The sequence below is a fragment of the Lampetra fluviatilis genome, chromosome 18 (assembly GCF_964198595.1).
Source record: "Lampetra fluviatilis chromosome 18, kcLamFluv1.1, whole genome shotgun sequence".
Classification (NCBI taxonomy): Eukaryota; Metazoa; Chordata; class Hyperoartia; order Petromyzontiformes; family Petromyzontidae; genus Lampetra; species Lampetra fluviatilis.
In genome coordinates, this window is record NC_136292.1 from 5,086,086 (window position 1) to 5,106,725 (window position 20,640).

General features: G+C 50.8%; 1 protein-coding gene across 1 annotated transcript in view; it reads right to left on the minus strand.

Moving 5' to 3' along the window:
• TDRD9 (tudor domain containing 9) overlaps nt 1-20,640 on the minus strand; it is a 66,896-nt gene that overhangs the window by 19,745 nt on the left and 26,511 nt on the right. The window contains exons 15-28 of the mRNA XM_078864251.1: nt 20,122-20,253; nt 14,744-14,909; nt 12,925-12,988; nt 11,489-11,552; nt 11,320-11,364; nt 10,736-10,789; nt 10,459-10,569; nt 6,598-6,705; nt 5,913-6,013; nt 4,506-4,694; nt 2,807-2,891; nt 1,929-2,141; nt 869-958; nt 44-172 (exon numbers count right to left, since the gene is read on the minus strand). Coding sequence (XP_078720377.1) covers nt 44-172; nt 869-958; nt 1,929-2,141; nt 2,807-2,891; nt 4,506-4,694; nt 5,913-6,013; nt 6,598-6,705; nt 10,459-10,569; nt 10,736-10,789; nt 11,320-11,364; nt 11,489-11,552; nt 12,925-12,988; nt 14,744-14,909; nt 20,122-20,253 — 1,551 coding nt within the window. The remainder of the gene's footprint in view (nt 1-43; nt 173-868; nt 959-1,928; nt 2,142-2,806; nt 2,892-4,505; nt 4,695-5,912; nt 6,014-6,597; nt 6,706-10,458; nt 10,570-10,735; nt 10,790-11,319; nt 11,365-11,488; nt 11,553-12,924; nt 12,989-14,743; nt 14,910-20,121; nt 20,254-20,640) is intronic.

Here is a 20,640-nt window from a genome sequence, read left to right on the forward strand (position 1 = left end):
CACGCCCCACAAACCTCCCCAACTAAGACGAGGTGCCGCGCACCTGCATGAAGAAGTTCTTCTCCAGCGTCTGTTTGCTGAACCAGCTGCGAGCGTCGGCGCTCCAGCTGCCTCCGGCGGCGATGCGCGACAAGGCCGAAGGCCGCACCTCGCACAGCATGCACTCCATGGCCTGCACGCCAGTAGAGGTGGGGGGTGGGTGCCTGGCGGTTCACGCGGCTTCATAACCCCCCCCCCCATCTGCGACGCACCCAGCGTGGCAGTCAACGCTTTAAAAAACACCGATCTCCCGGCACGTCGGGTTTATACTTTGCCCGCGTCTTATCCTTGTCTCACGCCTTTAAAAGAATACTGCTGGGGGCGAGTGCTGTTAGCGAGGCACAAGACGGGGTGTGGGTGGCCAGGCACCACGCCCGGCCGCCTTTGTCTCCCCGAGCAGGCGGTGTTTATTACACCAAGTCTTCCGAGCTGAGGCCTGGGACCGGTTCGGATAATCGTCACTGGTGTTGGCCGTGAATGGGAATCGAACTCGTGTCGTCAGGTTCGTAGTGCAGTGCACTAACCGCTACACAACCGCTTCCCACAGTCACACACAAAAGACAAAGATCTCCCCCATATAGCCTTAACAAACTGTTGGGGCAAGTGCTGTTAGTGAGCACCTCTGAAGGCTGGCACGGCACACGAGGAGCTGGGTGGCCAGCACCACGCCCGGCCACCTTTGTCTCCCCAGTGGCAATGTTTGCAACCCACACCAGGTACTCATTTAGGCTGAGTCGACCTAGAGTAAGCCCAGGACCAGTTCGGATAATCATCACTGGTGTCATCATCACTGGCACAATAACACACACGTCACGTCGCGCGGCAGGACCTGGAAAGGCATATCCTTCAGGTCCTGGGGAAGCTCCTTGAGGTCCTGCAGTGGGATATTCCTCGTGTTTCCAAAGTCCACAAAAAACACCTGCAGGCAGCGGAGGACAAAATCACTCAACGCGGCAGAGTGGGCGTGCGACAATGCGCCGTACAAACCCGAGCGCTGCAGCCACTGCTCGTCATTGCAAGGCCCAATGGCAGCCCCCGAGTGACCTTTAGTGCGGCCCCGGACGCGCGCCCCCTCCACCCCCCCACAATACACACATTTTGAAAACACCTCCCAGAATCATCGTGCTGCCAAATCGGATTTTTAAAATGTGATGCTGATGTCTTATCGGTGGAAGTGCCCCCCCCCGCCCCCCTGAAAATTTGTATTTGAGTATTTTCAAATACCTTGGGCAAAATGTCCTCAAGTGTGATCACTCTGGTACTCGAGATCAGCACAGCTAACACGCTTGCTGCGAGGGATATGCATCATTTGCAGGCAGTTTCCAAGTGGTCGTGGGTCCTGAAGTTGCGGAACGTTTCCAGGCCGCAGACCATCGGCCGCCCACCTCTGGTTTAGAACTTAGTTAAAGGTCACCTCAGCCCTTCATTAATTCAATGGCAGATACACAACGCTAACTTTCAGCGTCGTGTCAAGTGACAGCTGGATGAGAGCCTACCCAAGTCACTGGTCGTCATTTGACCATACTTTCCCAAGCTGGTCCAGTGGTGGTCGGTGAAGGGGAGGCGGCGATGGGTCCTGCACCAGCTCAGATATATCACTCTCCCAATGATGTCAGCCGTGGCCGGGAATCAAACTAGGAAGGAGTGGGGAACGGGGGCCATGGCATGAGGCTGGGTGCCGGGCGGCACCGTGGAGGGCACAGCTGGTGCATCATCTGCCAGTCATCTCAGTCAGCCAAACCACGGCACCTGGGACTGTCCCGTGACCTCCTGTCAGCGAGCCTTCGACCTGGGCCTATCACGGGCGCCGTGGTGACGTCACCGTCACTTAGTGGCGAACGGCGGGTGTTGGGGCAAGGGGGGGGGGGCATCGTGATGCTGATTAAGACCTCGACGGTATGGCTGTTGGGCACGCGCATGACGCGGGCACGGTACAGCTCCTGGCTCTTCTCGTCCGGGTACGGCGAGAGGCAGAGGTCGCCCGGGGATGGCGGCGCCATCAGCGGCCGCTTGAGCCGCTCCCCGATCCGCTGGGCGAGGTGCTGCACCTCTTTCGAGTTGTCGTCCACCTTCTGCGCGAAGAAGTGACCCACGTCCAGCACCTGTGCACGCACGCACGACCACGACCACCAAAGGCCACGTAACTCGGGAGGGGGGGGGGGGGACGGGGGTGGTCAGTCACGCAGCTGAGATTATGGCAGTGTTCTTGGGTTTTTTCGGTAAAGTCACGTAGGTAAAACATTTTAATTAATAAAAGTAAAATAAAAAGAAAATGTCGTGATTTTTTTTAACTTTTATAAATTTACATTTTTTACCTACGTGACTTTACCGAAAACACCCAAGAATTTGAATCCTTGCAGTCACGAAAGCTTCAAATCTAGAATTATGGCAGCGAATTGAATGCATCCGTACGGAGCTCCGACGTGTTCGCGGTCGAGCGGGCACCGTCCAGAGCTAAGCGCATCGAACAGAATCAAATTGATTTATACTGGAGGAATCCGATGAGTTACAGTTCAGCCGAAGGCATGTTTATTTTTTCACAAGCGCGGATCATCCACAACCCGGGTAAACTCGGGGTGGGGGGGGGGGTGCGGGTTAATAGTTCACAACATTTCTGCTAACTGGATGAAGGGAAATGTTCCTGGCAGTCGGTCAAGTCCTTCACTGCGCTTTTCCTTTCGCGATCCTTTTGGCGCTGCCGTGCTAACAATGTGGCTTGAGTCGCCGAGCGCCAAGATTCTGTGCTGCGAGCCGGTCTCATGCCAACCTCTGTGATGAAGACCATGAGCCAAAAGCCCGCCAGCGTCTGGGTCTTCTCCATCAGCTTCTGGCTCTGTATGTCGCAGCAGAACCTGCACAACAAAGACCCCCCGTATAACCTTTACAGACTGGAGGAGCAAGTGCCGTTAGCGAGCACCTATAGAGGGCGCCCAACGGCACACGAGGGGGTGGGTGGCCAGCACCATGGCCGGCCGCCTTTGTCTCCCCAGTGGCGATGTTTACACACCGCACCGGGTACTCATTTGAGGCCGAGTTGACCTAAGGGAGGCCCAGAACCGGTTCAAATAATCGACACTGGTGTTTGCCGTGAGCGGGAATGGAACTCTAGTCAACGGATTTGTAGTACAGCGCGCTAACCACTACACTACCGCTCCCCAGAACCTGCAAATACAAAGATCCTCCGTATAGCCTATACCAGACTTTTGGGGCAAGTGCTGTTAGGGACCCCCTATGAAGGCCGGCACCACGCCCACACACACACCCGGAACACGAAGCGCTCAGCGGAGACGGCCTCCCCTTGGGTGGGCATGTACTAGCGGTTGGTTGGCTAGTTTGTTTGGGTTAGAGTCAGTGATACAGATAGTCGTAGTAGTGACTCATTGTATAGTTGGCTTAGGTTAAAGTCAATGAGAGGGCCTATACGAGCGACTCATTTGCCAATTGGTTGGAATTAAACAGTTAGATGGCTCGTACTAGTGGCTGGTTATCTTGCATGTTTAGGGTCAGTGATAGGGTTGGTACGAGTGAATAGCTTATTCGGGCTAAGATCAGTGACAGGAGCTAGCATCTGCGGCTTTTTTCGAGTTCGTTAACATGCGATCAATGAGAGGGCAAGCACGAGTAACTGGTGTGGTTAGTTAGGGTGTAAAGAGTAGGCCTAGCATTTGAGTGGCATGTTTACCCAACCCACAAATGACTCGCCACTTACATCCCCCACTGCGATGCAATGGCCTTGTCGGCATTTGTCCTCTGTCGTCCACCTCGCCTGGTGTACAGGAGGTCGTGGGTTGGATCCTGCCGACCCTGACGCCTGCTGTATATTTGGAGTTTGCATGTTCTCCCCGTGGTCGTGTGGATTTTTCTCCGAATCCTCGGGTTTTTACCCTCTACATTTAGAATCAACGTGCGTTTTAGAGTATTTTCTGGCAATAAACTTCCACGTGACGGTAAGCCACTTCGCCGAACTGCCATTTGTGGCCAGGTCGCTTATGAAAATGAGCTACGCAGCTCAGTTGGGGGCCTTATCTGGTAAAAATTAACCCGTAAAAACAAAGTTTTTCACTATAAATCCTTTATATGCGTGTTCAATGGGCCACAACCCAGCCCACATTGGTCTTTGAAACGGGCGGCTAGAGTCCTCTCGTCCTCTGGCTTGAGATGGCTGCCACCTATGGGTCAGATGATTGCCTGCCACCATTAAGCAATTGGTAATTAAATATAATTTTTTTTAACGTAAATAGTGTAAAATTTGGGGGAAAAAAATTCACAAAAAGAAATTGTCACGCACAACGAGTCTGTGTGCAAAATGTCAGCTCGATTGGATCACGGGAAGTGGGTTAAAAAACGACCGAAAGATTTGCACGGTCGTAAGCGCGCAAGCAAGTGAACTTAATATAAAGGATTTAAAAATAAAAAGTTAAAATAGCGTGGTACTGGCGGGCGTGATGGTGCCACCTCGCCAGGACCTGTTCGTATTGAGGCCGGTGACGGGATTCATCCTCGTGGCCTCCTGGAGGTCCATGTCTTTGTCCTCCATGTGCAGCAGCTTCAGCCGGATGGGGATGCGCAGTTGGCTCATCTTGAGAGCCAGGTACACGGCCCGCAGCACGCTCGCAGTGTGCTCCTCAGGGTCTCGCTGAAATTCCATGAACACCCTGGGTGGCGGGGGAGGGGAGTTTGGGGAGGGAGGGGGGCACGCGAGGAGCCTGGCTGTTAGTCCGTGTGCTTGCTGTACGTTGAACTTCTTTCGTGCCGTACGTGGCCAACCATGCTAATCGGAGGTGCGGGAGGGTAAGGACAACAAACTTAATCACAAAAAGCAGTTCGAAAGAAATGAGTCCGACCTCAAAATCAAAAACGCGGGGGGTGAGCCACAAGCTACGCTCAACTTTGTTTTACGAGTCGAGGAAATGAACTAAAACTAAACTCATAATGAAGGTTTTTGGGTGTGTTGGAGAGTAAATCCACAACATATTATAATTGTGGATTCACTCCCCAACACACCGGTGGGCTGTAGTAGTAACTAATTGGCGCGCTGTTCACATGACAAACCTTACTGGTTTGTATCGGGTGGTGGAGGGTTACGACACATTCATACTTACGCGATCTAACTAAAAAAACCTTCATTATGAATAATATTGGTCGCGAAAGCCTACGTGTTAGAACTAAACTATAAAAAAATTTTATTTTACTAGGTTAAGGCCCACTGAGCTATGTAGCTCTTTTTCAGAAGCGTCCTGGCCACAAATGATGGCTCAACAAAGTCGCTTATAATCGTGTGAAAATGTATAGCAGTCAAATGCTCTTAAAGGCATGTTTCTAAACGTGGAGGAAAAACCGGAGGACTTGGAGAAAAAAATCCACACGACCACAGGGAGAGAGATCGAACCCACGACGACCTCCTGTATACCAAGGCGAGGGAGTTAACATCTCCTAGCTATTCTAGATTTGAAGCTTTCGTGACTGCAAGGATTCATACTCTTAGGTTTTTTCGGTAAAGTCACGTAGGTAAAAAATAATAAAATAAAAATAAATGAAAATAAATTAAATCACTTGATACAGTCAATTTAGCTGTGACGGTCCCACCTGAAGACGGAGACTTGTGTTGCCTCCGAAACGTCGTGATTTAATTGATTAATTATCATTCATTATTATATTATTTTTTCCCTACGTGACTTTACCGAAAAAAACCCCTAAAAGTATCTCCTAGCCACTGTGGCGCCATCCAAATAATCCGACACGAAACCAAAACCGGACACCGCTCCACACGCCCCCCCCCCCCCCACCTCTTGTTCACGACGCGACACTAAACGTGACGTTGCCCCCCCTCCCCCCCCCCAGGGTAATTTATTGGCTCTGAAAAAGGCTCCCACCTTGTGCCGTCAAAGTAGATTGCTTTTCCACGGCCACAATCCCCCAGGGCGGCGCTGAGCTGCTGGGTGTAGCACTGGCCCCTGGGAGGCATGTTCCACAGCTGGACCGGCACACAACACGAAGGGGAAGGGGGGGGGGCAGATGCTGGGACGCCAAACTCCAGGGTAGCAGCATCACGGATCTCATCTCCCGGCGCTACAGGTGGTCCCCAAATAGTTGAGAGAAAAAAATGATAATCTAAAAACTCAACTATTTTTTGGTTATTTTACCTGGTAAGGCCAAATGATCCGCTGCATGAGGATACAATTCTGGGGTTGTGCATCATCACCGTCATCAATAACCACCATCTCCACCCCGATCCACGACCATTATCACCATCATCATCACCACCACCATCAACACAATCACTACCGCTGGTCTCCTCTTGTCCAGGCATTGCCTCGGCTGGTTTGTATATGGCAAAAAAATATATGAGGCAAAACGACATCACATTTTGTTATTTTACGCTCTTCTTTTTGCACAACAGTGCTTTACCCTCATCAATACATGTCAACATATTGCTGCCACTCAGTTAAAGCAAAATCATTTCTCGTAATTCCAAGTTCAATTCCAGCATGAAATCAAAAGTTCAGGCCCAAATCTCTATGGTGGCGGTGGGTGGGTGGTGGTTGGGGTCCCTGGTACCTTGACCGTGGTCTTGGGGTCATGAAGGTTCATTTCCTTGGCAGCGCTGACCTCGTTAATGGAGTAGCAGCCGAAGTAGAAGGGGTAAAAGGCTCCGGCCAACACCACCTGCATGGGCAGACCCCACAACCACGCGCTTGAGGAACACAAGGGGGGCCCCTTAACCAACACAGCAGGCTGCCTCGGGACATTTCTCCAGCTACGTGTGCGAAAAACTCTCAATTGACGGAAACAAAAAAAAATGTAAATCATCAGCCATCATCTTTCCGCTGCTCGATGAGGACCCCCCTCCCACCCCCCGCCCCTCTCCAAGCCGTCGCCATCCCTCTCGGTCGCTCTCGACCGGCGGTGGACGTCCTCCCTCGGGGCAAGTTCCCTCTGCGGCGAGTACAATGTCTTTAAAAACAAAGGTGCTTTGCCCCTCTGAGTAAAATGAACGCGAACCGCTTCCGTGTTCCAAGATTCTATTTAAAAACAAAGGTGCTTTGCCCCTCTGAATAAAATGAACGCGAACCGCTTCCGTGTTCCAAGATTCTGCGGTGAAACAGGACACCGACCCTGTAACTTGCAGATGTCTCGGAACGGGAAAGGGTTTATATTATGTCGCTTGACTCGTGTATTATAGCGGCCGGTATTATTGAGGGTGAGAGACTCAATCGCTAAGACAACTTGGCGAGCCGGGCCAACGAATCCGGCCCAACAAATGAGCCCAAATCGTTTTAGGGGACGGAGAGAAATGCGTGCACGAGACAACGCGCGGTACGCACAACCCATCGGACACGTTACGAGTACTCGGGCTCACACCCAACGGCCTCTCTTAAGACCGGGAGCAAGAGCAGAGCCTCACCATTCTGGCGAATTGGCCGATGATGCTGGATGCAATTACCAGCGAAACGTCACAGTACTCAAAAATTGTAAATGTTGTGGTTTCACGCTTCAACACACCGGTGGGCTAAAGCAGTGAACAATTTGTATTTTGTCAACGTGACACTTTTTTTGCTGATTGGCCGTGTCGGGTGGTGGAGGGTTACGACACATTTATAAATAACGCGATCTAACCCAAAAACGTTGATTATGAATCAGAACGTGCGCTCTTCGTACTTTTTTTTACCGATGTACCATTTGTGAATACACGTAATGTGCCTCACCACTATAATGGAACAAAATCATTCTGTGGACAACAAATAAAAGCAATAATTTTGAATGTGTTACGTGCAGATTTCATTCAATCTGAGAAAGAATGGTTCAGTGGCACGGTGAGCCACAAACAAGAGGGAACTCGGCCAGATCTGACACAAAAAGTTGTCCACCAAGCTCTGTTGATGTGTATTTATACAGAAGTGGCCTTAATTTACCTAAGCTACCCACAGTGCACCAAAACACGGCAACGAATGTATTAATTATAGATTTGAAGCTTTCGTGACTGCAAGGATTCATACTCTTTGGTTTTTTCGGTAAAGTCACGTAGGTAAAAAAGAAAATAAATGAAAACAACTAAATTAAATCACAAGGTGGAACCGTAGCAAGCGACTTTGGCTGTAACGGTTCCACCTGAAGACGGAAGCTTGTGTTGCCTCCGAAACGTCGTGATTTAATTTAGTTGTTTTCATTTATTTTATTTTTTACCTACGTGACTTTACCAAAAAAAAACAAAGAGTAAGAACGAATGTATTATTATTATCTGCTGTCAATTCACCTGCGAGAGAGAAGTCGTGCAAACCGATTTTTTTACGGAAGGTCATTTCACGCCCGCAGACCTTTTTTTTGTACTTTTCCCATTTCAATAATTTACGGGAGATATTTTCATTGCCAGTAATTTTTTCCGCAGACTCCGGTTAAAGGGGCAGCGAATCTCTTCCCCCTCACTGAAGTGTCACGATCACGGCACCCCTTCAAATTCTTGCGCCGCAGCAACTCAAGAGGATTCCACTCGCTTGCGCTGTCGGTTTAACAAACCCCGCAAACACTCTAACCCACTCAGGACAGCTCTTGCCATGATCAATCCAATGCTGGATGAAGACCTCCCCCACCCCCCCTCAATTCTCACGCTCCGGCGATGTAACAATCCACGGAGCACCTGTGCACGAGCCGATCTCATTGCTCCATCTCCATGGTGAACGCGCCGTCTCGCACACGCTCAATTCCACGGTTGGCCACCCCCACCATGTCGCTCTTCTTCTCGACTGTCAGCCACCCCCCCCTCCGTTTCTTGTGGGGCGACCCACCCACCCCCACGCCCCCCTCCCACCCTCCGTGCCCTCTTATTTTAGTTTAATGGTCCTGAACGGTTCGGAATTGTGTCATTAACCTGCGCGTGCGTGTGTGTGTGTTGCCTCAAATCCACGCGTGTTGATCGGGACGGCACAAATCAAGAGAAAACACAGTCCCTTCCCCACGCTCTCCACCCCCCTCGCCCCACCCCCCCGATGGGATTCGGGATGTTGGTTTCCTGGGTGTGGTTCTCTAGCAGGGTCGGTTGCAACCGTAAAACTTGAGGGGGCCACAGCGGGGCGTTTTTACGCGACGCTTCGCGAAAGCGATCCCGCGGTCATCATCGGTAAAACCATCCAACACTCCCGCCGCTCGGTCAATTGCTTCGGCTCGGACGGTTACCTCTGGATTGATAATAATAAATAAATAAAACTACAATGGCGCCAAAAATACGGCGTTCCAATAGGCGTAAACCACGCCAGCGGTTAACATTGCTTGTGCCTCTACGTATGGGTCAAAGGTGCAGGCCCGCAATTCCTCCGTCACCGCCGCTCCTGGTGAAAGGGCCTCCACGAGTGGGAGCTGTAGACAGGCCTCCCTAGGGTGGTTCTTTGGCCTACACTCTTCTTCCACAGTGGTCAGACGTATTTGGAAGGGGTGGGGAGTTACCCACACTTTACACCCCGGGCACATGCGACCGCCCGGTCAACTGTGTTGCAACCCATTTATTTGTCCTGGGGAGACAGATTGCTGGGTGGAGGATAGATGTGGCAGGGGGGTGGAGATTGAAACATGTGCCTAGTGTTTCAGTTGTCCCGCTGCAAGATCGAATAGAACCGGCGACCTATCGGCTGCAATTAATAAGTTGATACCTCGGTGGGCTTTGTCTGGTAGGATAGTTTAGTTTTATTTTGTAAGTGTTTGGGTGATTTGTTTTCCTTTCTTGTACATTGAACTCCTATCGTTGTTGTTACGTTCCCACCCACCCTGAATGGACATCTGTGAAAAGCGGCTTTGTAGCTCATCGGATTCTACCTCCAGTCAGAATAAATATTCCGATTCTGAATTCCGGTGGGCTACTATACCACGGCAGCAACGTAATTATGCCACACGCGTACACAACAAAAACAAAACACTGACAAGACACGTCAGCTCCTTATAATCAAGGTGATTCGCAACAACAAGGTCTGTCGGCGCCGTCAAAATCCTGCGTGTTCGCAATCTGGGGCAGCCACTCGTGATCAAAACGGCTTCTCGAAAAAAGCAGCGAGTCGACTGGCCTCAAAAAATCTAGATTTGAAGCTTTCGTGACTGCAAGGAATCATACTCTTAGGTTTTTTCGGTGAAGTCACGTAGGTAAAAAATAAAATGAATAAAAGTAATAATAGAAATAAAATAATAAATCACGACGTTTCGGAGGCAACACAAGTCTCCGTCATCAGGTGGGACCGTCACAGCCAGATTTACTGTATTTACTATTATTACTTTTATTATTATTTACTATTATCACTTTTATTAATTTAAATTGTATTTTTTACCTACGTGACTTTACCGGAAAAAAGCTAAGAGTATGGCCTCAAAAAGCCAGTCCGGCGTGCTGACCGCCGCGCCGCGTTATCGAGCGGCGGAACTCAGCGCCGGGATCCGAACCTTCAGGACAAACGGGTCGTATTTGTCGGGCGGCTCCATGCCATCAAGTTTGTCCAAACGGATGTTGAATTTGAACAGCCGCTTCTGTATTTCCTCCATCAGCTCGTCCACCTGGGGAAACAAAACGATAAAAAAACAACCACCTCTTCGCACTGCACCGCACGCACGCATGCCGGAAACCTAAAACCCGGTCTGGGAACATCGCGGGTTTGACGGGTAAACACGAAAATGTGGACCGGAGTCTGCAAAGCAGGCGCGTGCCCTCGATCCAGCTCACCTCGTGCATCCGGCGGACAATGATCATCTTCTCCAACCCCCACTTTTTCTCCACCTTCATCACGAGGACGTTGGGGAAAAGAACAATGACTCGATCGCGACTGTGCGGCGTCGGTACAGCCGGTGCAAAAACAACGGCCGCAGGCAATGGCTGGGACGCCTCTGCTCAAGCAGTGAGCTTTTAACGATGTGTCGAATTGATATTGATCACGAAGCTCACGATACACGTATCTAACTGCGCAAGGACCAATGTTTTTGAATTCCCCATATGTGTTGTATGCCAAGTGTTCACGGGACCCCATTCGGCGCACAATGCGAAAATAGAATCTACGCTTCTCGCATTGAATTGAGACTCTGAATTGGTGACAATTTATGGGACCACGTGGTGGGCGCTGGGGGAATCGTTGCAGGATTACCGAGCGGCAAAGCTTCCGAGCGTCGCGGAGTTCGACAAGCCCTGGATTACACGCGCGCGCGCGCGCGCGCGCCACCGTAGCTCGCGCAACGTGAATTGTGCAACACACCGGAGAGTTCTTTCACAAAGTGCTATCATTCGGATGAGTGTGTGAAAGAAAAATCCAACACCTTGTGAGTCCTGAATTTTCCACTCTCCTTGCAATGCTTCCATTCCTGCAAAAGTAAACCTTGGTTAGCGGACGGCCGAGTCGGCAATGGGTCCCCCCGATGCTGCTGTGGCGAAATCAAACAAACAAAAAACGTAAAAGGTGAGGGTGGTGGTGAAAATAAACCTCGCCTTGTAAGCGTTAACTGCAGCCAAGCAGTCGCTGTGGGAGCCATCGGACCAGGAGAGCTTGTGCCTGCATGCAACACACACCAGCCCAGCACAGCAGCGTCAGCAGACATCGGCATCTCTGCCGAGCAAAAAAAGCGAAACGTCAATTAACCCTTTCCTGGTCGGAGACGACCGCAAGTTTTGCAGGGTGGTGTCCCCCCTCGGAACGGGCGAGAGGGTTCAACCGTTCCACATTTTATTTAGAGAGGCGTCGCGCCGTTGTTTTTAAAGGACATTGTACTCACCGCAGAGAGGCGTAGCGGCACGACCGCCCTCTACGATAGCCGGCGCCAAACTGTGCCACACGCCCTCCCACGTGGGCCTAGTCGGAGCCTCGGTACCGATAAAGTACACGTAACGTCATCGAAATGGGGTTAACAATCTGCTGCCATTAACAAAATGGGTTCGCTCTGGGATTTTCCCAGAGCGGCCTCGAGGAACGGAAAGGCCAGCGAGGTTAATTTGTCGTCATTAAATAGCGACACGCTGCCCTCCCCATCACCGATAACCCAGCGACGTCCGGATTCATTCCTACGTAACAGCAGCAGCGGCGGGAAGCACTCAGCTGAGGGCAGAAAAAAAAATTGGCCATCAGAGAGCCATCGTATTTGTCAAAACTGTTAATTAACGCATCCGCTAATGCAACGTTTTATAAATTAATTGTACGTGCGTGCACTGTATTGAATCAACAGATGGCTGCACTAAAACGAATTAACAGTGCAAAAAAAAAGCCATCACAGATTTTAGAGCAGGATTCCCAGTCGATAACTGGACATCGGCCTAATGAGCTGAGATGAAAAACAAAGAGCACGTTTAAGAATTAGTTGTTTAACACTTAATCATAGTACTTCTCAAGTTCAGCCTTTGCCTCTTAAGTGACACAATCAATCGCCCTGCGTTCCACCTTCTTTAGGGCAATTGACACTGGCAATCATTGCCGTTCAATTTTCTTTCGTAAAAAGAGAAGTTAAAATTTCCTATATCTGGACAAGCCCTCTCAAGGGTAAGGGGCCGTCCATAAATGACGTCACGCACCTAGGGGGGAGTCAGACATTTGTGACGATGTGTGATGAAAGGGGGGGGGGGGGGGTTGAGAAATGTGACTTCACGTCAAAATGCGCAACTTTAAATAAATATAGACAACACGTTCTACTTAATTAAATAGACGTTTTAATAAATGTTTTCTCCTACAACATCAGACTGCAGCCGCACATTAAATACGCACTACAATGACAATAGCTTAAGCGATTTGTAGCACTTTTTTTTTGGGGGGGGGGGGGTCCAAAATCGCGTGACGTCATTCATGGACGACCCCTAACTGGGATGGCAACATCCATTGAGGTCACGGACAGGAGTCGCACGAATAACCCAAGCTCGCGCGCTCCATAGCCGCTCACCGGAAGGATTTCAGCATCTCGTTGAACGGCGTGAGGAACGTGCTCTGCAGGGACAGCGACGCGGCTGCAAGGGGACGAGATGACGGGCGAGGTTGGCGAGCCGTCGCGATCGCGTCGCCGGGTTCGCTCGCGCGCGCGAGCCCTTTACCGATTCCTCAATCGTTATTCCGTTGTGGCTTTAAGGATGACACAACGCCCCCGCACAATGGCTCGCTCGCTCGCACTGCTGCTGGCCTTCCGCTAGAGGGAGCACAAAATAGCCCCTCTGTAGAGGGTGCGCTTTGGGCCTACTGTTCCACACTGGCCAGATGAAACAGATGCGAGTAAAGCACAATTCACATCAAACACAAAGCATGAACAGACTGTTGGGGCAAGTGCTGTTAGCAAGCACCTTTGAAGGCCGGCACGGCGCAGGATGGGGTGGGTGGCCAGCACCACGTCCGGCCGCCTTTGTCTCCCCAGTGGCGATGTTTACACACCGCACCAGCTAATCATTTGAGGCCGAGCCGACTTAGGGGAGGCCCAGGACCGGTTCAGATAATCGTCACTGGTGTTGGCCGTGAGCGGGAATCGAACTCGGGTCGCCAGGTTCATAGCGCGGCGCGCTGACTGCTACACGACCACAATTTACACCACCACCACCACCACCACGTCATGTGCCCTGCTGATGGGACCGACTGTGGTGAACCCATTAACACTGCTGGGTGGGACAGAGGCCGGCAGGGAGATTCAAAAAACGTGCCCCATTATTTCAACGGCCATGCTGGGCGGTCACGAGGGTGGACACGTGTGCAGTTAACCAGTCGTATTATAGCCTTGGCAGAGAGAAGAGGGGGGTAGTGGCATCCGAGTAATTCTACAACACACTCGCTGGACTAAGCATCTGGTGATTCACCATCCCAGCAACGCAACTTTACAAGAAAGCTTTGCTCATATTGGCCCCATTTTTAAATCCTTTATATTAAGTTCGCTTGCTTGCTTGCTTGCATGCTTGCTTGCTTGCTTACGACCGTGCAAATCTTTCGGTCGTTTTTTAACACACTTCCCGTGATCCAATCGAGCTGACATTTTCCACACAGACTCGTTGTGCGTGACAATAAATTTTAGTGAAAATTTTTTTCCAAAATTTTACACTGTTTAGGAATTTTTTTTTTTAATATTTAATTACCAATTGCTTAATGCTGGCAGACAATCATCTGACCCATAGGTGGCAACCATCTCAAGCCAGAGGACGAGAGGACTCTAGCCGCCACGCATATAAAGGATTTAGAGTGAAAAACTTTGTTTTTATGGGTTAATTTTTTAAAAGCGGCATGGAGACAAAGAGCGGCACACACACGGCCGAAGCATTAACCCGATACAAGACCAGAAAGTACAATCATGCAAACGCGTGTTAGATTATCGCTCTCCAATATGTGTTTGCGGCTCCAAGTTTTGGGCAGCACTTTGATCAGTTTGTATCTATGCATGTTGAACTTCTTTCGCACCGTACGTAGCCAACCGTGCTAATCGGAGGTGCGATGGAAGGACAACAAACTAAACCCAAAAAGCAGTAGAAAAAAAAAAACTAGTTTTGAATTTTATTTGACCATCTATAAATGGGTGAAGAACCAGAGAGAGCAACGCTACTTTTCAGTCAAGTTTTGTTCACGTTGGGTCACCTTTACGAGGGTTAAGCTGCCACCCACCACTCACCCCCACTCACCCCCCCACCATCCCATCCCCCCTCTGACGGACAGTCGGGACCGACGGACGGATCTGACGCGTGAACGACTTCAAGCGTGGCCGCAACGCGTGTGCGGGAGCGCGAGCGGCCCACCGATGATGAGACACTCGTGGAAGCAGCCGAACACGTGCCCCAGCACGAGCAGCTTGCCCAGGCGCAGGTCGATGGGCAGCGACGCGAGGACGCGGCCCAGCGTGGTGAGCTCGCCGTCGTGCGGGTTCAGCCTGCCGTCCGCCATCGTGATGGTGAGGGCGCCGACCTGCGCCGGGACGGGTCGCGCCCACGGCAAGCACGGGTACACGCACGCACGCGCAAACACACGTATGCATGGGCAAATGAAGAGAGTGAGATCCCCCCTCCCCCCCTGTAGCCTTCACAGACTGTTGGGGCAAGTGCTGTTAGCGAGCACCTATGCATGTGCAAACACACACACAAGTACGCACGTACACATGCACGGGCCACACGCACGCACGCTCAATCACACACACAAAACAACAACCGCCATTCGCCACAAAGTGGCGGTGACGTCACTACGGTGCTTGTGCCAGGCTATGTGCACGTTAAGGCCAAGTGAAGTGTCAAATGCCCGCTGGCAGGTCACGGGATAGACCCAGGTGCCATGGGTTGACTGACTGAGATGACTGCCAATGCACCATTTGTGCCCACTATAGTGCCACCTACTGTGCCAACTTGCTATGTTTTAGCCACCCGGCACTCCGTTCGTTATTGTGAACGTCACTCCTCTGCCCTCAGTTGTTACTGCAGGGCGACTGCCTCCAACTGCCCAGAAGCGTCCTCCACAGAGGCCAATCTTGACACCGCTGGTACCAGTCATCGGCAAGTCCACTCAGCTCCACATCCTCTTGTACCCCATCACTCCATCTCTTCTCAAGCCCGTGCCTTGCCCGTTTAGCTCCCTCTATCTGGCCGAAAGCTGTTTAGGCATGCGGTGACTGGGCATGCGGGCTACATGACCCAGCTAACGCAGCCTTGCCTGCTGGAGCAGCTCACTGATGGGACTTTGTGAGCTCCTCACACAATCCAGCGTGGTTAAACTCAGGATGGATCGTAGGCAGGCCAGTCTAAATGTTTCTAACCGGCAAAGTTGTTCCATTAGGGGGGTTCCACGTTTTCGCAAAGATAGAGAAGGGAGGGCATGACCGTGGGCGAGAAGACCCGAAGCTTCGTGTGGAGCGACAGACCAGGTAGCTTCCACACAGCATTACGCAGCCGATGAAAAGATGTCGCTCGATTGAATAAGAGTGAGACCTCTGTTGTCAAACCGGAGCCGGTCATGAGCACACTGCCCAGGTATGGGCTACTCTCCCCACTTGAACCACAACTGCCCATCACCAACACACGGACACATGCAAGCACAAACACAAATATCCCCGTATAGGCTTTAACAGACTGTTGGGACAATTAGTGCATACGCACACGCAAGTACACGAGCGCGTGCACACACGGCTCTGCCCACCGTGGACATGGCTGGTCACAATCCACCAGTGCCAGCGAGGTCACACCGAGGAGAAGCGCGCACAACAACAACAGCACCAACAGCTGCCATTCGCCAATAAATGGCGGTGACATCTCCACGGCGCTTGTGCCAGGCTATGTGCACTTTAAGGTCACGTGAAGTGCCGAACGCCCGCTGCAGGTGGTCACCGGACAGACCCAGAAATACATATATATATATAAACATATACATTTACACACACATTTAAATACGTACTCTCAAGTGCATACAAATGAACACGCAAGTTTAAGGTAAAAAGCGCCACCCTGCAATTGCCTGCTCATGCTTCCGCTGGCTGAAGGGGCTCCAGGAGAAGAAGCTCTACAAATAGCAACTATAGGGGACCGTGACCTACTCTCCCATGCAGTTCAGACATCCTGGAAGAGGTGGTCGTACCCACACTTTACCCCACCACGCGCAACCTGCCGATCCGCCTAAGCGTGGTTTTACCTGTTCATTCTGCTGGATAGAATCTGCAATCCGGCAGCCTCTGGATTTCAAATTCCAGTTTGCTAACCATTTACACTGCAGCAGCAGCATCACAAACAAGCACACGAGTGCTTGACTTTAAACCCCCCGCCAAACCTCCTACGCATTTCACAAGTAGTACTAGTCGCATATCTGCATTTCCCATAAATATGCTAAAATTCGTAGTTGTATGGTGAATATGCAGCAGTGTGGTGTGCAGTAGGGTGGGTAGAATAACACGTAGTGTAATATTACATTAATATGCAAAAAAATCCTCTTGATATGCAAATTCTTTTGTCAAGGCGCTCTTCCTCCTCCCTCCCAGCTGAAATAGACGCTCCAAGCCCAGGACGTGTCATTCAGACTCTGTCTTCTCGACAGACCTGTTCTTCACCTGAGGACGTCTGCTTGCGTTGTGGCCGAAACGTCGTGAGAATTATTTGATTATGTTATATTTTTATGATTTTATTATTTCCATTCTACGTGACTTTACCAAAAGAACCAAGAAGATGAATCCCTGCAGTCATGAAAGCTTTAAATCAAAATTTATACAATTATTATGAGAGGTGTGATATTTGCGAAATAATGAAAATAACCTTGTTAATGGATTTTTTTTTGTAAATGTTGGGCCAAGTTGATGCTTTAGTGGAAATTCAACTGTTGAAAAATTGGCATTCTACTCTACAGGAAATAAAGCCTCTCTACATGTTACCACAACTGATTAAAGCATTTTATTTTTAATAATTAGCAGATGAGAACAGCGTGGAAATATCCATCAATAGCTGCAGGCGTGTAACACGGCGAGCGAACGGTGTGCTAACAAACTAGAGAGCTTTTAACGTTCAAGTCCAATGGGACGTTAACACAATTGAAAAAAACCTGCATTTGTTCGTAAACAAAAATACGGCAGACACCTGGCTCATGAGGATTTTCTTTTCACAAAAAAATTCCCCCGTAAAAATGAACGCCACCAAGGGAATGGATGCAAAACCAACGAATATTTGAGATGGAAATTTCTCAAGATCACCCGCTTGTTCTTTATCTTTTCCCTTCCCCCCCCTCCGCTCCCGAACAAGTGGAGGCAGCGCTGAATGCAAATGCAGAAAAATGACAGATAACCAATGTGGCCCGCGATGTTGCCGAGGCCACTTATCTCAATTACGTTGCCTTTAACTCAATACGCAGACGAATGCAGCTTCCACGGTGGCGTGTGCGGCGCAAACGGAATGCCTCGCCGCTGGCCCCAAAGCTCTCCGGCATCCATCCAATCAATGCCTCACTTCTCAGCAAAAAGGGCAGCTAACCAACTGGAGTCACGTAAACAACTTTTTTTTTTCACCAGGCAAGGCCCACTGAACTAACATAGCTGTTTTTCAGAAGCGACCTGGCCACAAATCATAGCGCATTGAAGTTGCTTATCGCGTGGAATTTTTTTTTCAAGCAGCCAAATACTTTAAACGCATGGCGATTCTAAATGTCGAGAGAAAACCCGAGGAGCCGGAGAAAAATCCACATGACCACACGGAGAACACGCAAACTCCAAATATACAGGCGTCTGGGTCGGGATCGGACCCACGACCTCCTGTATACCCAGCGAGGTCATTAACATGCCAGGAAACTAGATGTTGTTGGACATGTGACTGCCATGCAGGCTTTTAGACCCGAACAGAAGGCAGGTTTTTACCATTATTAGCATGGTTGACTAAGTACGGTGCGAAAGAAGTTAAACATACATACATACCACCAAGCGGTTAAGAATTCTGCCAGACGGCTCAGCGATAGAGAGAAATCAGCCTGGTTTGGGGGTTTAACTTAGCCCATCATCCCTCTGGGATCGATAAAATAGCCACCACTTTGTGGGGAAGTCAACAGGGATACAAAAGCTCGCTGCCCTCCCCCCACCATCAAGAGGAATTCTGTACCAAGTGGACAGGGCAGAGAAGACAACGTACCGCCTGCAAAAAAACTGGACACGACCTCTCTTAATCCACTCTGGTCAAGGCAACAATTGCATCAAAATCACAACGCCACCGTCCATCCGCCTCTCCGTCGCAAGCGACTTCCACTCATGAGAGTGCCTGTGAGCACCCAGTCTGTGGATTTTAATTTCGTCAGTCCCCAAACCGAGTCTCCTAAAGCAGATGGCTTCCCTAGGACTGCTCAACTCTGGAATTCCCCCCCTCCACCTCTTTCCCCCCCCCCCCCAATTTCTTATAGCCTTCCTCAATGCATGAAGTGTTGACCTTCATCGTATAAGAATAGGTTTTACCCTTTCTGGCAATAAAACAGAACACTTTTTTGTTTGCATGTTCACCACAAGTATGTGTGGTTAATGCAGACTTGATTTCTTGCAAAAAGGTTTCCGTTTGGTGTTTGAACATCTTAACACAACTGTTTTATTGCCAGAAAGGGTAACACCTATTTTTATACTTTGAAACTGGCAAGAAAGGTCCCATGTTGTAACCTTTATCGGTTACAACTTTAAAAGTGTGCCCATTGTTGCTGGCCCGCTTGGCGTTTCGTACCTCTCGGGCCTGTAATTAATCTGCGGCCGTGATTAAAAACCAATTAATCCCACCCATTGTCATTAAATGTTCGTGTGCGAGGTGCATAATTCACCAGGCCAGCCAATTGGCGAACTCATAAAATCTTCTGACATAGATGGCCAATTAACATTTTCGACTCGCTCAGTGTGACGTGGCCTCTAATCACGTCACTAAATCAATTCAGTCGGGCAGCTCTTGAGTCTCGATATGCATGGCAGCAGGGATTCCTGCAGCACGGATGACGGGGGGTGGAGGGAATTGCAGATGAAAGGGTTAACAGAGGACTCGCCGACAACGAGACAAAGATGACGATGACCGTGATAGAGAAAATAAAACCTTTGGGTGAATTAACACTGGGGTGAGAGGGGCGCAGTGGGGTAGAGTGAGGAGTGGTGAGGGCATGGTGGGGGGAGTGGTGGGAGGAGTGGGGGGGGAGAGTGGTGGGGGGAGTGGTGGGAGTAGTGGGGGGGGGGGGGAGTGGTGGGAGGAGTGGTGGGGGGGGGGAGTGGTGGGAGTAGTGGGGGGGGTGGTGAGGGGAATGGTGGGAGAAGTGGTGGGGGGAGTGGTGGGAGAAGTAGTGGGGGGAGTGGTGGGAGGAGTGGTGGGGGGAGTGGTGGGGGGAGTGGTGGGGGGAGTAGTGGGAGTAGTGTTGGGGGGAGCTGTGGGAGTAGTGCTGGGGGGAGTGGTGGGAGAAGTGGTGGGGGGAGCGGTGGAAGTAGTGCTGGGGGGAGTGGTGGGAGTAGTGCTGGGGAGAGTGGTGGGAGTAGTGAAGGGGGGAGCTGTGGGAGTAGTGTTGGGGGGAGTAGTGGGAGAAGTGTTGGGGGGAGCGAAGGAAGTAGTGCTGGAGGGAGTGGTGGGAGTAGTGGAGGGGGGAGCGGTGGAAGAAGTGCTGGGGGGAGTGGTGGGAGTAGTGGAGGGGGGGGGGAGTGTTGTGGCCGCACCTCTTTGAGCAGCAGCACCGTGCGCTTGATGTTGGAGAGGTTTGGCGGAGTCAACGCCAGCGCCAGCATCGCCTTGGGCTCTCCCAGGTCCAGCTGCTTCACCCGGAGCACCGTGCTCTCCAGTGGGCAGCGCTGGGCAGCATCGGGGCGGCAGCGGGCAGCAGCGATACGGCGCACAACGGGCGCGCGCGTGCACAACATAGCAGCATCAGCGCTGTGGTGTATAGGCCGTGCTCTTCGGATCGGAAGACGCTCCCCGCAAAGTTAGACGCACCCCGAACTTGCGCCCGGTGTCAATTAAGTCGTACAATTGTGCCCTCGCACAACAACAGCAGCCGCCAAGCCAAGCCAAGCGCACTCCGGGGCCACATCAAGTGTCAAAGACTCGCCGACATACTCACAGACACACACACACCTAACAGAATGCAACAAGCATCCCCCCCCCCACCGCCGCCCCCCCCAATATTTGGTTTCAAATACAGGGGAATAAAAGTGCCTCTTATATCCAAGGAGAATACA